The sequence below is a fragment of the Nomascus leucogenys genome, chromosome 7b, assembly GCF_006542625.1.
Source record: "Nomascus leucogenys isolate Asia chromosome 7b, Asia_NLE_v1, whole genome shotgun sequence".
Lineage (NCBI taxonomy): Eukaryota > Metazoa > Chordata > Mammalia > Primates > Hylobatidae > Nomascus > Nomascus leucogenys.
In genome coordinates this window covers 34,181,925-34,195,623 of record NC_044387.1, presented here as the reverse complement: position 1 = coordinate 34,195,623, position 13,699 = coordinate 34,181,925, and the positions used below count along the sequence as shown (strand labels likewise).

The 13,699-nt window shown below is 38.3% G+C and overlaps 1 protein-coding gene across 3 annotated transcripts in view; it reads right to left on the bottom strand.

Moving 5' to 3' along the window:
* The window catches only part of TRPC3 (transient receptor potential cation channel subfamily C member 3), a 77,188-nt gene that overhangs the window by 35,574 nt on the left and 27,915 nt on the right, over window positions 1-13,699 (bottom strand). For all 3 annotated transcript variants that reach the window (XM_003271343.3, XM_030815744.1, XM_030815745.1), the window contains exons 4-6: window positions 4,619-4,783; window positions 1,732-1,948; window positions 18-251 (exon numbers count right to left, since the gene is read on the bottom strand). In XM_003271343.3, the coding sequence (XP_003271391.1) occupies window positions 18-251; window positions 1,732-1,948; window positions 4,619-4,783 (616 nt within the window). The remainder of the gene's footprint in view (window positions 1-17; window positions 252-1,731; window positions 1,949-4,618; window positions 4,784-13,699) is intronic.

The following is a 13,699-nucleotide window of genomic DNA, read 5'->3' as shown; positions in this document are numbered from 1 at the left end:
TGAAGCTAACAACTTACCATAAGTGAAATACTGTATCTCTGGTGGGAGTGTCACTTCACTGAGGTCACTCTCTTGGACGTAACTGTCCACATACTGTTGTGCCTTTGTTGCCTGAAGGAAAGCTAGGAATCTGGCTGTGAAAGCAGCAATGAAGATGGAGAGCATCCCAAAGTCGAGCACATTCCACAACTGCAAAATGTATTCCCTAGGTCCTTCCAGCCAGAGCTCTTTACACTCAGACCACATCATTCCTGTCACAACAAACACAGAGGGTGCAGGTCAGATTTTACAGGCTAGACCGAGAAGGCATTATTGTGTCCACCATCAGGTCACATCTCTACCCTACACGTCAAGCACAGCACTAGGCATCGCAAAGCATTGACTGACTGACTATGGTCACTGAGGCCCCGTGCAGAGTTAAATGGAAGAAGCTCCTGCTAAGAAAATAATTCACCCCACCACGCTAGAATTTGGAGAAGCAGTCTACATGTGGCACCAGAGATGTCTCTATTCATGTAGAGGAGGTGGTGGAGGGGGGTGAGGAGAAGAGAGAAGGAAAGGAAATAAGCAAGGAAGGCTCTTCAAGTTATCCCATAAGACTTTTGGAGAAGAAAATATGTTCTATACAATCACAATGGTTAGTTATCAAACCATAGTGATTGTTGGAGAAGTAAGTCCACAAGATTTTTAACAAGAAGAATGGTTTCCCAATGATACTCATATCACACTCTTATCCTCTCTTCTCATTTCCATGTCATGCTAAAAAGTGAGCAACATCATTTGAAAAAGACGAAACGCTTAAGTGAGAGGCCCTAGGACACTCTGAAGAAACTGAAAGCAGAAAATGCCATTCTGGGACAAGAGGACAAAATAGTACAACTTAACAACTTAAAAAATTGTCCAACTTAACAAATTGTCCTGACTACATAAAGGGAAAATATTGTAGAATTTTTTAAAAATGTAATGGCTTAAAAGAAAATGTATAAAATAATTACTTGACCCAGGCTGAGGCCACAGGAGTGAATGGGAGGAAGAACTAACCTACTAACTCAGAAAATGAGAAGACACCAAGACTCACATTGCATAAAATAAATACAATGACTTTGGATTAATCACAAATAAACAACCTGGTTCCAATCTCCATTTCTTAGCAGAGAGCACAACAAATTCTTTTACTCACATTACTTCAAATTCTTATTTTAACACAGCTAGTCAAAATGTGTTATTGTAAGATGAAATAGGTTGGTGCAAAAGTAATTGCAGTTTTTGCCATTTTAAAAATAGTAAAAACCACAGTTATTTTTGTACCCAACCTAATAACAAACATTCTGAAAACGAAAACTCTCCTAAAATCTCTGGAACTAAAACAACAAAGAAAATATTTGTCATCAGTTGATAGCCACCGGGTTATTTCATAAGTATTTCAATTAAATAATTAATCACAGTGAGTTACATTTTAAAACTTACATCTTGTTCAATAATTGAAGTTAGATTTCTGAAACATGGTATATTTGTAATTAAGGTCATGTTACTCATAAAAAATTTAGTGTTAAGGGACACCTTTTAGCATTATCTAGCTAGAAAATTATTTGGTTATTTTGCTATTTAGCTTATCTTGCAACAGTGATGTCACCATATAAGATACAATAACATTTTTTTCAATAGAAAATGACAATTATTTCTATAATTACTTTTTGGTAGAAATTAGGGTATTTAAAATAAAAGGCTTACCAAGAACCCAGACCATAATTAGCATTTCAGTCCATGTAAACTGGGTGGTTTTCACCCTGAAGATCTGTTTGGGATAGTCAATAACTGTGATATTGGGCAGTGTGGTGATGCCTTCGAACCTGTCTGAGGCATTGAACACAAGCAGACCCAGGAAGATGATGAAAGAAGCTGCGTGTGCTACAAACTTCATAAAAGGGCTTCGCAGAATTTTCCCCAGCTGTAACAAAACAAAGAGGAAAAGTTTGCTTCAGAAAACCTGGCTTTCACTTGTGGAGATTACAACATAGGATTAAAAAAAATAGATGAAGGGAGAACACTCAAAATTCTGCTTCTGTTTCCAAAAAGCTCTACATTATGAAAAATATTCTTTTTTGGAGGAATGCTTCCTCCAAAAATAATTTAATAAGCATTCAAAATTCACTGTTTCTAAATGTCCAATTTGTCTTAGGGTAGACTGCATTCACAGATGCACTTCTGGAAATCACAGGGATACTGGTTCTTGCTCTTATTTTTACACAAAAGTATATGCAAAGTTCGGATTTTAGGGTCTAGAAAAGAAACTTCAACTTTGTATTGTGTAATTCTTTATTGCTTTGTAATTGAGATGTTATGAGGATCTTAAAGACTCATATAAAACATTAAAAACCCTTTGAAGATTAAAAAAATTACTACTACGGAAGTAAATTTTAGTTCTCATTTCTAAATATTCCAAAATCAAGTTATACCTGGTATGCTATAAAAAAGGCAGAAAATATTAGAACCAAGATGAATATTGTATCTGTTACTGCCCCTAATAAGAAGAGGGAGATACACAATAATTAAAACCTCTAAGTAGGTTAACTTAATTGAAAGTGATCTCCGAGTTGGATAATCATGTAAATGGTACAAAAGGACTTCCAAAGTTCAGTTTATAATTATTTTAAGGCGACTCCTTTAAAATCCCCTATGATATAATGTCCTTAAAAGTCCCATGTTCCTGTGAAAATGAAAAACCATTCCTCCTGTCTCAAGGGCCTCCACAGTCCAAGAATTAGGTACATTTGGTAGATTTATACACTCTTCTACACTCTCAGACCCTGCTTTTTAACTCTGTCTGTGACCTTATAAAGTACTGAGGTTCACATTTAAGGGACTGTAACTCTGAACAAATGTTTTTGTAGGTCTAGAACCTTAATGTGATGTCAATAAATGATGAAAGAGATGTCAGGTATTTTTGGGATTGAACATGAATACACACAGACGAATGTCACATTTTCCATGTTAGACACAGAAAAATATACAACACATTTACACATCACCTTGTTGTTACACAGCTACAAAAAGGGCATGTTTGGGGGTAGCTTATCCATAGCACATAAAAATTTCTTGGGAATTACCAAGTCTGTTTCTCCTAAAGGTCAATCTTTTAAAACTTTAAATAACATGAAAAGAAAGCAGAATGCCAATCTCAAAAATGGGACATACATGGAAAATTCTTGCTATGTTGCCTTTTTCCATAAGATAGGTGGTATACGGCAGCTCTAAACATGGGCTCTGGGAATGGCTCAACTTCCACGTTTCCCTTCTCTGCAGAGCATGCCACACTGTTAGTTGTACTTGTAAAAGTGCAGGCAAAAAAGAAGTGGACTCCAAGATGGCTACTTCAAACCTGATGGAATGTTTTAACTGATTAAGTTCCCCTAACAGACAAACACTTCTAAACCTGAACTTTCCAACTCATTTCCTTCAGAAGGGAAAATTATTTGGGTAGGATATGATTTTTGTTTTATTGCATGCCCTCTCATATTATTTATAGTTTTTCATCTTTAGTGTTTACGTATTTGAAGAATCTTAAAGTAATTTTCCATGATACGTAACAAAAGAACTTGGCTGAGTCATCAAACATGATCAAAATGACAAACTTTCTGCCTTAACTTGCATGGGCAACTCAATGATGAAATGAGATGGATGAATGTTCTCACACATATATGGTGTTCGCAGAGCAGAACTCTGCCGGGGGAGACTGCTCAGCCAGAGAGATGACAGATTTCCAGGATCATTTGTAAGTGCCCTTGACTCTGCCTTGAAACTACCTCTGACTTAAACAAAACCAAATTTCAGAATATAAAAACAGGATTAAAGGATCTCAGCACAGCTCCTTCTCTCTGGCAGTGCTTGTAATAACTGGCATGAATAGTATTCCTTTCCACATCTTGCTAGGGGATCTCTTGGACACAAGTAAATTGATTTTACATTGGAAAGTTGAGAGCAGAATAAAGGTACTAACCAAAATGACCCAAGCAAAAACAAATAAACAATCTAAAAAAATCCAAAATCCCTGAACCTAAATCCTACATTTTAAAGAACTGTCTGAATTAACAAAGGGCTAGGGGAACCTGACATGCATTTTCTTGAAGACTTTGGATACCACCGCTGTTCTCAACTGTGCTTCACACACTTAGCCTTGGATTTCTTCTGACAGGTCCAAATGGGTTGCCCTTCTAGTTCCCAGCGTAACTGTTTCTTGGTACTGCTGCAGTAGTGCTCTCCATTCCCCAGTCTGTTCACAGGCCAGTCCAGTCGACACTCTACTTATTAAGCCGTCAATAAAATCAGTACAAGGGCTACTTCACTCAAGCAGCTTTTCCTTCTCTGTCTACCATGAGGATTTTATCTTAAAAGCCTAAGTACTTTATGCCTGCAAATGTGGTATATTCCACTGGTACCAAATCCTTTTTCATCCCTTATTTGAATTGATCCAGTAATTAAAAAGGAGAATCTGTGTTCTTGAGTCAATTAACATTCAGGGTAAAACTGAGAAGATTCTTAAGCATGCAGCTTTTTATTTTTTTATCCCAAAGAGACACAGCACACCACCACAGAGCAAATAGATGTAGAAAGCAAGTACCCTGCTGCAAGGTGCGATCCAGTAGCCAATGGCCAGGAATGGAAGGCCCAGGGCCACGACCAGCACAACGAGACACTTGATCGCTATGGTCTGCTCCCTTAGGCCTGAGAGGTTCTCATACCAGATCGTCAAGAGCTGCTGCTGGCAGTTGGGATGAGCCACAAACTATTGGGAGAGACAGAGTTTGAGAAGGGGAGAGAAAGGTAAGTTACCATACCACTGTCAATAGTTCAACTATTAAATACACATGCATCCTAAAGATATTAAAGCATATTTTTTCTAGCATATTGGTACTGGAAGGTTCTGGTAATATTCTTCTTAGCTTTCCCTCCATTTTTCAAAATTGTTTCAGAACTAATAGAAGAATCAGAATGGAAATGAGAAGGTAAAATTGGTGTTGTCCTTAATCATGGTTCTTTTTGATAGAAACCCTCCACGATTCACAGATTTCTCTGTGGAATCTGGGTGACATCTGGCTTCTTTTGTAAAAATGTGTCCCATCTTGCTGTTGCCCAGCTTACTTGCATTCAGTTCAAAATGGAAAAGAAGAAAAGTTACTTGGTTTATTGTAGGCTATAGCTAAAAGAGAAATGTGTGAAGTTTCGCGAGCAACCCCTAAAATGCTATGAATAAAAAAATGCATAATGCACCCTTTGTGTAATTATGTACTATTACTGCAAATCTGTAAAAGGTCTGAAAAATAATCAATGAACTTGCAAATATTATGCTGGGTCTACACGTGCACTTCTTCCAGGAACTGGCACCAAATGCCACTTCCCTCCTGTCCTCCTTTTTATTGCTTCCTTTATCAAAAGGTCAAAAGAACACGACTACTTATCTTCAGCAGTTCTTTAATAAATACAATTCTAATCAGGAAAAATGACCAAATTATACTTATTTCAGCCCAGCCATTTGATTTTTTTTCCCATTTGATTTTGTTAAGTTATCTGCCTGCATCATTTAGAGGGACTGGGATTTCTTTAAAGCCCTGTTCTTATTCAAGAAGCAGAATGTATTTGTAGTCAGGCCCATGTAAAGGTCCCTATGTCAAAATCTGCCCATTTGTAGCTAGACACACCTTTTTTTGAATGGTCATATGCTCTTTGTCCAAGCTCAGGAATTCAAAAATCAACTATGAGTGACAACATATTTTTTAAAGGAGTTCTTAGCAACACAAAAATCAAGGCGTCACTGTCTTCTAAAAAGCAGAATAAACAATAACAATGAACCTGTTAAGAAACACCCATGAAATGTTTTTGGGAACTGAGAAACTAAGAGAGCAGCTGCAGTTCCTATTTGTCAAAAGGTTCCTCTTTGATCAAGTTCTAGTTAATGATCCTGATGATTCTTAGTAACTCCAGGCAATTCCTAGATTTATTAGTATTTGGCTCTTTATCAAAGCCCACCTACAAGGAAATGCACAGGTTTCCACTGACTGGTGCATAGTTTCCCATCAACAATTTTAATTAAAAAAGAAAGTCTCATCTCCCAGGACAGGCAATATAGGTACAATTTCCCCCAAATCCCTGCTTTTGCCCCCAGAGTGCACCCAGTGTAGAAGTCCACTGATGGCTGCACTGGCGGCTGCCTCTGCACCACCATACACGCATACTCAACGAACCACAGACAGAGGTGGTGAGAATAAATTTACGAATATTAGATTTGAAATAATTAACTGAGTTATTATGTTGAAATTCTAAGCCTCAATGTGATGGGTATTAGAAAGCTAGGCTTTCGGGAGGTAATTAGATCACGAGGGAGGAGCCTTCATGAATGAGACTGGAGCCCTGACAGGAAGAGGCGGGAGAGCTCGCTCTCTTTCCACCATGTGAGGATACAATGAGAAGTCAGCAGTCTGCAACCCAGAGGAGAGCCCTCATCAGATCTTCACCATGCTGGCATCCTCATTTTGGATTTCCAGCCTCCAGAACTGTAAGAAATAATTTTTTTTTTTTTTTTTGAGATGGAGTTTCTCTTTTGTTGCCCTGGCTGGAGTGCAATGGCACAATCTCGTCTCACCACAACCTCCGCCTCCCGGGTTCAAGTGATTATCCTACCTCAGCCTCCCGAGTAGCTGAGATTACAGGCATGTGCCACCATGCCTGGCTAATTTTTTGTATTTTTAGTAGAGATGGGGTTTCTCCATGGTGGTCAGGCTGGTCTCAAACTCTCAACCTCAGGTGATCCGCCCGCCTCAGCCTCTCAAAGTGCTGGGATTACAGGCATGAGCCACCACGCCTGGCCGAGAAATAAATTTCTGTTGTTTATAAACCACCCAGCCTATGGTACTTAGTTACAGCAGCCTGAACTAAGAAGCATATTTTATCATGCTAGTTCCTTTCCATTCAGTTTTCAAAATCCCAGGTCCTGATTTTCAGTAGCTGCTAGTTGCTAAGGATGTATTAGATCTTCTCTCCAAACCCAGGATTTTGTCACTTTTCCACGGTTCTAAGTTTAGAAAACAGCATTTCACAGACCAATGCAATCATTATTTGAACTCATGAATATCAAAGTTGAAGGCTTCCTGGGTATATGTGACAACTTTCTAGGATTCTTGTTGAGAACTTCTCCAAACTTCCACTTCTGCTCCTGTACTATATTTAGATCATTTCCTTCCTGCTTCACCTCTCCCTCTATGGTCCCTAAATGTCCTTTATTCATTCATTCATTTATTAACTCATCAAAATGTCTTAAGCCTCTCCTATGATCCAGGCAGTATATTGGGCAAGTATGTTGGTACAAGAAGATAAAAATGGAAGCATCAGAGTTGAATCAAGTGATAAGAGGTCATTGTTCTAGGGTACACAGTAAGCTTTGAATAGACACAAAATAAGCTATTATAACTGAGACTTCAACTCATAGGCTTATCAAGATGCCTAATCAGAATTTAAAAGAGTCTTAATTTGAATGTTGGTACAAGTATCTTGATACTTGGAGGATCTGCATTTGTGGGAAGTTAGACAGATATAAATAAAAGGCATCCCTGGTGGCTGCAGCCAGGCTAAGCTTAGGACAGATAATGGTGCATTCAGGGTAAACTACAGGTGGAGCATATAATGTCATCAAATCAGATTACCACTTAGGAAATCAACAATGCAGTTTTTAGACCAAGAGTTTCTGTAGGAAACAAAATTCCCATGAAGTTAAGAGACAGGTGGGCATGTGTCTATATGGAATTGATGGACAAATTTCCCTTTTGTGAGTGTCTGGTAGCTATCGTTTGAATGTGTCTCCTCCAAAATTCAGGTGCTGTCAATGTGGTAGAGTTAACAGGTGGGGCCTTCAAGAGGTGATGAGGCCATGAGGGCTGCTCCCTTGTTAATGGTATTAAGATGCTTATAAAAAAGGCTTCATGCAGCATTCAGCTAGCTTACTCTTCTACTCTTCTGCCATGTGAGGACGTAATGTTCCTCCCCTCTAGAGGATGCAGCCCTCACCAGACTACCAAACCTGCTGGTGCCTTGATCTTGGACTTCCCAGCCTCCAGAACTATGAGACAAGAAAGTTTTGTTCTTATAAGTCTCTCCATCTCAGGCATTCTATTATAACAACACAAACGGACTAAGGCACTAGTCGTTCTTAGGTTTTAAACTCTTGAGGACAGAAATATTAATGTTATAGTATATCTCCCTTTCCTACTCCTCCTCCTTGGACTAATTTTTAAATTTGAAGATGTGCTTTACGGCATTAATTACATATTTATAAAGATTGCACAGCTTCAAAGACTTGATGGACTCAATCCTTTCCATATGGCATATATGTGATGGTCAATCTTTGACTTGATGTAACCTGTACTACAATGCAAACACTTACTCTACATTAAGTAGTAACCAAAATTGTGGTGTTTGCATTTTGCCTGTTACACTTTAAAATTCAGCTTAACAGGTCTATTTCCTATGCTTCTAATTCTACTCTTTTTTTTGAGATAATTATACACGACTTCATGGATTCTGTCGATTCCATTTAATCCACACAAACAGATTTTCCTCCAATGATGTAAAATCCTAATGCAAGTACACAAGGAGCATTTCAAAAAAGTACGTAAAGCCAGTACAATAATAGCTTGTGAAGGCAAAAAAGCTAATCCCTTTAGGAGATGAGTTTTGGTATTTTCAATGACTTCAAAATAGGGCAGTGATCTTTATACCTGAAAAGTATTTTACCTCCTGAAAAATCTCCTTATGTCACTACACCAGTTATGCCCAACTGGATAACATTTGTATGCTGTTTCCTAACTTCAGTGGACCAGCAAATTGAAGTCATAACAAAAATAATACCCTTATTTTGAGTTTTCTCATTTAAAGAGAGAATGCTTGACACAAGAAAATCTCAATCTTTCAATTGGACAGTCAGCACTGAGAACGAATGAAATGTTTTTTCTTGCCAAATGACTAATAGATTATAAACCGAACCACTGATCAGGGCAGGTTAGGGAAAACAATCAAATTTTAAACTTAAAAATTAATTCATGTTACACTGTTTTTCATCAAATCAGCCTTCACAAGAACCGTCTTCACGGGAATACTGTTGTGTAAAACATGGCAGGAACTCTGGATTTGTTTTTAGTGATACTGTTAGAGCCACAATTCATACAATTTAAAGGAAAATATTCTTGTAAATAAAAACTAGGCAATTCAACTTCTTTTTAAAACTCAATGAATTGTGAAATATAAACCTAAAACTTACATTGCACACGTTTTCTGGATTTTCAAACTTGCTGAGTGTAAAATGCTCTGTTATCTCTTGGTGGCTGGGGAAGACGAGGACAAGAGGCCACACAGTGCAGGACACAGGACTGTGCTGGCCAGCACACCCATTCCAAAGTCTCAGTGGTGTATTTACCACTCTCTCATTGCATTTCTTTAATTCTGGGCTTCCCCTGCACACTTTTTGCACAGAAAGTGGATACATAATGGATGCTTTTATCCTGTTCATACTGCTGCATGTTTCTTTTTAGGATGGCTTTTCTACATTTAAATCTAATCCTACTATGGAGGAAATATTAACAGGAAAGCAGAAATGAAGAACTCAGGAAATGTTCTCCTTCTCTTTCTGAGAGCCCAGTTTTCCAGATTCAATGGTCTACCAAGCTCTAGTATCTTTTGTCAAAAACTTTCTCACGATAGACATAGCTCACGGTGAAGTAGGTAGAACTTTGGTTATTTCTATGGTGGGGAGTGGATTAATGTTCAGCTGCACATCACAGAGCAGGATAGAGGTAGAGTCAGAATTAGAACTCAAGACTTTTGGAGGTGGGGCAAATAGTCCCTTATTCTAATTAAACAAAATTAGTGTTTTTGCCTAAAAATTAATTTTCTTGTACCCATTTTCAGAAAATCAAATTTCATCTTCCAGTCTATTCCATTCTCTTTTCGAAGAATAATATAGGTATTTCTATAAATAGTGATAGTGTTTACTGTCCTTCCAGTTTTATAATTTACCTTAGAGACCCCTTAAAAATGATTTTAGGCTGGACGCAGTGGCTCACAACTGTAATCCTAGCACTCTAAGAGGCTGAGGTGGGCGGATCACTTGAGGTCAGGAGTTCAAGACCAGCCTGGCCAACATAGTAAAACCACATCTCTACTAAAAATACAAAAATTAGCCAGGCATGGATGATGGGCACCTGTAATCCCAGCTACTCGGGAGGCTGAGGCAGGAAAATTGCTTGAACCTGGGAGGTAGAGGTTGCATTGAGCCGAGATCTCACCACTGTACTCAAGCCTGGGTGACAGAGTGAGACTCCATTTCAAAAAAAAGAAAACAAAAGATTTTAGGATGAATAATCTTCAAAATCCATTCCCTGTTAGTAAAGATGCAGGCAGATGGTTGCTGTTTTACTATCAGCATTGAGAATTGTAAATTTTTATTCTTTGTTAGTTTAAGAGAAGGAAAATGGTATTTGTACATTAGTATACTTTGATCACTAAAAGGTCTGAAAATTTTAAATATACATGTTAGCCATTTGAATTTTCTCTTCTGTGACATGCCTATTCAAATCTTTTGCTGATTTTTCTACAGGGCTCTGGATGTTTTCCTTACAAATTTGTTTGAGTTATTGGGATATTAAGAAGATCAATCTTTTGTGAGTTATAATCGAAAAAACATGTTTCCTAGTGTAGCCTTCACTTTTTTGTTTATAATCTTTCTGATGTCATACAGAGGTTTTAAATTATATGTGGCCAGATCATTTGCATTTTTGCTTGGAGATTTCTTCACTTTTATATGAGAAAGTCCTTTCCGACATAAACATTAAATTCATGGTCATGTATCTCCTATTCTGGTGTTTTCTATATTCATTTTCTGGATTAACTGTCATTGAGTTCTGTAAGGCCTGGGTTGAACTCATGCTTTGATTTCTAGGAAAGACCGGAGCTCTGGGAATCCTGAGCCCAGTTAGAAGACAATAGACTCAGAACCAGAGCTGGGAGTAGGTCTTGGGCAGAGGGTAGAAAAAAGACTTCCTGAGTCTCATATGCGGCCAATATGGCTTACAATTAGGTAAGAATGGTTTCCCTGGTGAAATTATGAGTTGATTTGAATAAATATGAGTTTATTATGTTATCGGGGGTGGGGGAGTCCATAACATATAAAGTTACTTTGAAATCCCAATGGCTTGCATATGGCTGTGGACTACCTCTGTGCCAGAGTGGGCAGGGTTTGTGCATCATTATAACCCAAGACGTGGTTTTGCTGGGAGACTAGAAATGAGATGGTGGGAAAAGGAAGCAGCAGGAGTGGGTGGGGTGATATTTTTCCTCCTTGTGAGAGTGAAGATGGGTGAGTGTTGACTGAAAATGAAGGAAGCCTTTGTTTTTTTTTGTTTGTTTGTTTTCTGTTTTTTGTTTTTTTTTTTTTGAGTTGGAGTCTCGCTCTGTCGCCCAGGCTGGAGTGCAGTGGCGCGATCTTGGCTCACTACAAGCTCTGCCTCCCAGGTTCATGCCATTCTCCTGCCTCAGCCTCCCTAGTAGCTGGAACTACAGGCACCTGCCACCATGCCCGTCTAATTTTTTTGTATGTTTTTTAGTAGAGACGGGATTTCACCGTGTTAGCCAGGATGGTCTCGATCTCCTGACCTCGTGATCCACCTGCCTTGGCCTCCCAAAGTGCTGGGATTACAGGTGTGAGCCACCGTACCCAGCCATGAAGGAAGCCTTTGAAAGGAAGAAAGAAAGGAGGAATTGGGGCTTTGCAAGTATTCTAGAATAGAATTCTTACACACATTTATTATTCTAGAACAGAATTCTTACATACATTTATTATTCTAGAATAGAATTCTTACATACAGTTATTGACTGAAGATTCCAAATCAAAGAGTCTAACTAATACTCCTTTTATAGCATAAAACAAACAAAACCAGAAAAGTTTGCAAAAGTCCTAAATCTCCTTACAGTTCTAATTTTGTTTTTTGTTGCCTGATGGTTGACTGACACCAATTTATTGTTAACGACACCTCATACATTGTAACCTACATGCCAATTTATTTAAAATTGACATGCAGGAAGACATAAACTCTGCAAGGCAGTTTAGTTGACAGAAGCACAAGTGTAGATGAGCTGTCTCTGCTCATATAACACTTCCAAAGCAATGATAAAAAACCAGTGACAACTGAAATCAATTCTCTCAGGTGCCAAAGAAAAGAGATACATATTGCAGGATGTGTGAATATATGTCCAGACAGTTTTCTAAAAAACAGTTTACTATCAGTCTTGCTCAAAACTATCCTTTTCCCTCAATATATTAATAACAAAACCTCAACTAGCAAGAACGCTCTGAGAGGAGGGCAATCTAGCCAATTTTATTATCTTGTAACATACTTTCCTTGAAAAGTCATTTTATTTCAATCTTTACTGAGAATCTTCACATTTGACTGTCTTATGAAGTAGAGAAGAGATCTGCCATTAATGGTTGACCAAAATCTTGCAAATACTATGTGTAGAAGTTTTCTACATTGTGGTAATAGAATTATGTGTGTCAGAAGAGAGAGAGACAGAGAGGAGGGGAGAGAGGAAGAGGAGAAAGAGACAGAGAGAGAGAGAGAGAGAGAGAGATTTCCCCATCCTCACTTGCTGCTAGGGTGCAAGCACTGGCTTAGGTTCCACTGATCAGAGGCATTTTGACCAGTGGAAGGGGCCACATGAAAACAGGCAGGATTCAGAGCATCCTCTCTGTGCTGATAGGGGAGCAGCAGAGGCAGAATTGTTCTGTTTGGGCCACAGAAACTCCCTTAACAGGTCAGCGCAGTGCCTGGTTCTGGGTGAGGTTTTTGGAAGCACAGCTTAGATAAGCTTGTTCCTCTACCTCTTCTTAGGATTCTGTGAGCTTCCTCAATATCACTTACTAAATTCCTTCCTGCTTAAATCAACTCCTCTTACTAAGGACTTGATTCAGTACAAGGGGCATGAAATCGGTCTTTGATGAGTGAGGATTAACTAGCTTAAGAGTCATCACTCTGGGTATGAATTTTCATAATGTAGAAATGTTATTATTAATAGCTAATACTTATTGAGCAATCACCATGTACTACTGTGTGCTAATTACATGCATTATCTCATGCAATCCTTAAACAAATGAATAAGTAGGTACAACTATTGTCTTCACTTTACTAGTGAGCAGATGGAGGCTTGGATGGTTAGGTGACTTGCTCATGGTCACACAGGAGCACATGGTGATGTTAGGACCTGAATCCTTACAGATTAGCTCTAGTGCCTGTCCTCTTAAGCACCATGTCGCACTGCAGAAAAGACAGAACACTTGGCTCTTTGTAGATTGACCAACTTCATAAAACCAGAGCTGATAACAGTTTATTTCTTTGTGATTATCAGTTTCTCTTAAAGTACAAAAATGTCTGTTATATAACATGTATAAAATATTGGATTCTGGATAACTGAGATATTTATTATTGTGAAACATTATAACTACAATTTTTGTGAATTATTTAAAAGCCCCATACAAGTTAGCAAATAGATACACATTAACAGTTTTTCTGCAGTATTCAGAGTAAAAAATCATAATTTTTATTTCTGGCACCTGCATGACCAACTCCATAGTTATGTGACCTTAGACATGTCATTGAAGCTT